The sequence below is a fragment of the Sinocyclocheilus grahami genome, unplaced genomic scaffold (genome assembly GCF_001515645.1).
Source record: "Sinocyclocheilus grahami isolate Dianchi unplaced genomic scaffold, SAMN03320097.WGS_v1.1 scaffold732.1, whole genome shotgun sequence".
NCBI classification, from domain to species: domain Eukaryota; kingdom Metazoa; phylum Chordata; class Actinopteri; order Cypriniformes; family Cyprinidae; genus Sinocyclocheilus; species Sinocyclocheilus grahami.
The window spans coordinates 8,197-10,659 of NW_015505911.1; the positions used below are offsets into that span (position 1 = coordinate 8,197).

At 44.6% G+C, this 2,463-nt stretch overlaps 1 protein-coding gene across 1 annotated transcript; it reads right to left on the bottom strand.

The window, feature by feature from the left end:
- Positions 1-128: 128 nt before the first annotated feature.
- Positions 129-2,458, bottom strand: LOC107560517 (uncharacterized; the record flags this gene model as incomplete). The annotated part of the gene is made up of 2 exons (XM_016244730.1): positions 2,439-2,458; positions 129-2,330 (listed from the first exon to the last, which is right to left on the bottom strand). A coding segment is annotated over exon 2 (1,736 nt), but the record flags the coding sequence as incomplete, so codon positions are not given.
- Positions 2,459-2,463: the final 5 nt, after the last annotated feature.

The following is a 2,463-nucleotide window of genomic DNA, read 5'->3' on the forward strand; positions in this document are numbered from 1 at the left end:
TATCAATGCAGATACTAAGAGTACCCATAGTACTTTTTGTAAGGGAATCAATCATACAAATTAATTGAAATCATTAGAAACAGCTTAAGATAAATATATGGAGAAAGACAAAGAACAGCCAGTTGTACCTTTCATGCCGTTCAGGCTCAGGACGTTCACTTTCCTCTGTGGTCTCTGGAGAGCTGGTCAGAGGAGGGCTGAGAGAGAAATGCCTGCTGTTAGGTGCATCCATGCTGCCTCTGCCACTGCTTTGGCTTGCATAACTTCTGTAGCTTCCCTCTGTCTCGGAACTCTTCCTGTATCTGTTCATTTCCACATCAACCTCCTGCCCATCTTCATCTTCCTCCTCTCTCTCCCCTTCTTGGCTTTGGCTCCGTCTTCCAGATGGCAAGGCTGGCAGAGAAGGGCAATAAGGCCGAGGCCAGCTAGAACCCCCTGTTGATAAGGCAGCATGAGTGCTATGTCCCGACACTAGCTTTTTGCGGGATTGTGAGTTATTCATAGAGTTATTATATAATTTAGAAGCCTGATGATGGGGGTCTTGTGTTTGACTTTCTAAAGGCACAGATGAATCTGTTTGCAAACTATGACTACTTTTAGGCCTATCTGCCACCGAGTTGGGTCTGCATGCAAAGGGGGATGTTGTAGAATCTCTACCAAGTGTCAGCGAGTCTATCCAGGCATTAGGGGTCAAAAAATGGTCCTTGTATAATTTTGAGTCTAAACTTTGGGTGCTCTTGTGGCGATTACAATTGTTTGACCCCAGACTCTTTGTCTTCCGAGGCATTGTTCCAGAGACATTGATTTGAGATACAGTTTTGCTCGACCAATTGTTCAACGTCTGCTGCTTTCTTAAACTTGCATGTCCTGACTCTACTGATCTGTTATTTACAAGATCTGATAATCTGGGTCGGTCATAATCTAGAGTCTCATAACTGTGATCTGAGCCCAGCATGGACCTTGAATATGGAGACTGGCTCTCAAGATCAGGGCCATCTACACTCATCTCTGAATAAACACTAGTTGGATTTATCTGTCTAGTGCTTCTTTCTATGGTCTGCCTCTGCTGATTGTCTGAGGATGAATAAATACATGGGTCAAAATAATGTTGACTTCTGCTTGAGGTCCTCTGACCTCTATGCCCTACATCTGTTTGGGTATTCTCCAATTTGTAGATTAAGGGTTCATCCATTACACGGCCAAGACTTGACTCAACAGGAGTTCTGCTTCGTCTTCGGTCCAATGTTTGTGATTTTTGGTGTTCCCCTCTGTCTAGACTACGAGACCTTTGGTAGTTGGATCTCTGGATAGAATAGTAGCCTTGTTGATTCTGCCTACACTTGGTATCCTTTCCATGAGAGGTATGTAGGGGCACCAAGCTTGCAGAAGAAATCCTGTGTCTTTCCTCCCATGGAATGCAAGAGGCAGCTCTTTCCTTCAACATGCTGGCATTCTCAGATAAAAGACTTTGTCTAATGGCTTGGTAGTTACCCTGAGGAGTTGAGGTTTCTCGAACTTTCCAGATTCTTCCATACTCATCATCTGTCTGTTCATGACTATATGGATTTCGATCAACAGTGTACTTGCGCAGTTCCTTTTCAAGCTCCTCTCTCTCCCGAGCTAAAGATAAACAGCGACTTAGGTTTCCTTGTTCCCTCTCATGCTCCATCTGCAAAACCAGGTTACTGGCTGTAGAGTGTTTGGTACCTTGTTTCACGGACTGCCGACCCAGAGTACTTTCTGAATGAGGATAGAGAAAAGAGTCACTATTATCTGATGAGAGACTTGTCTGGTCTGGTCCATCCAAGAACTCTTGCTCCAGAATGGGCATGTAATGTCCATTCAATGAAAGGTGCTTAGCCATAGATCGTGTTCTGCTAGAAGAAGGGATATCTGATGCGAAAGGTGGAAGATCCACTGAAAGGACAAAAGGTGGCTTTTTTCTTTCATCCCTGTAGGATCTCAAAGACTGGGATTTCTGGATTCTGAAGCTCCTGTTTCTTTCTGATGACCGATGGGAGTTTTGACTTGGGTTTCTCTTGATCTGAGAACTGACAATATTGGCATCTTCACAAGAATCGACAATAAAGCGTCCGTCAGGACCACGGTGGATGAACTCCACAGAGGACACAGGGGCAAGTGATGTCTGTTGGAGATGGCTCTTAGGGGGGGAATGGTGGGATGGAGTGTGAGCTTGAGGCAGGAGATGTTGCCGCTGGGCATGAAAATCACTGTGACTAGACTTTTCAAGGGAGGAGTGATTGGAAGAAGAGGAAGTGTAGGAGAGTGGACGAGCTGGTAGGAGCCTTTGGTTCAGGGTGTTGTCAGGGCTGCTAAGGTCAAGAATAGGTATTTAGTACATTCCAAAATGGCTGCAATGAATAGGAAAAATTTGGGCAATGAAAAAGGGTTTCATGAGGTGAGAGTGGTGAACTTACTTTTCAGAAGGGTTATTATTTATTG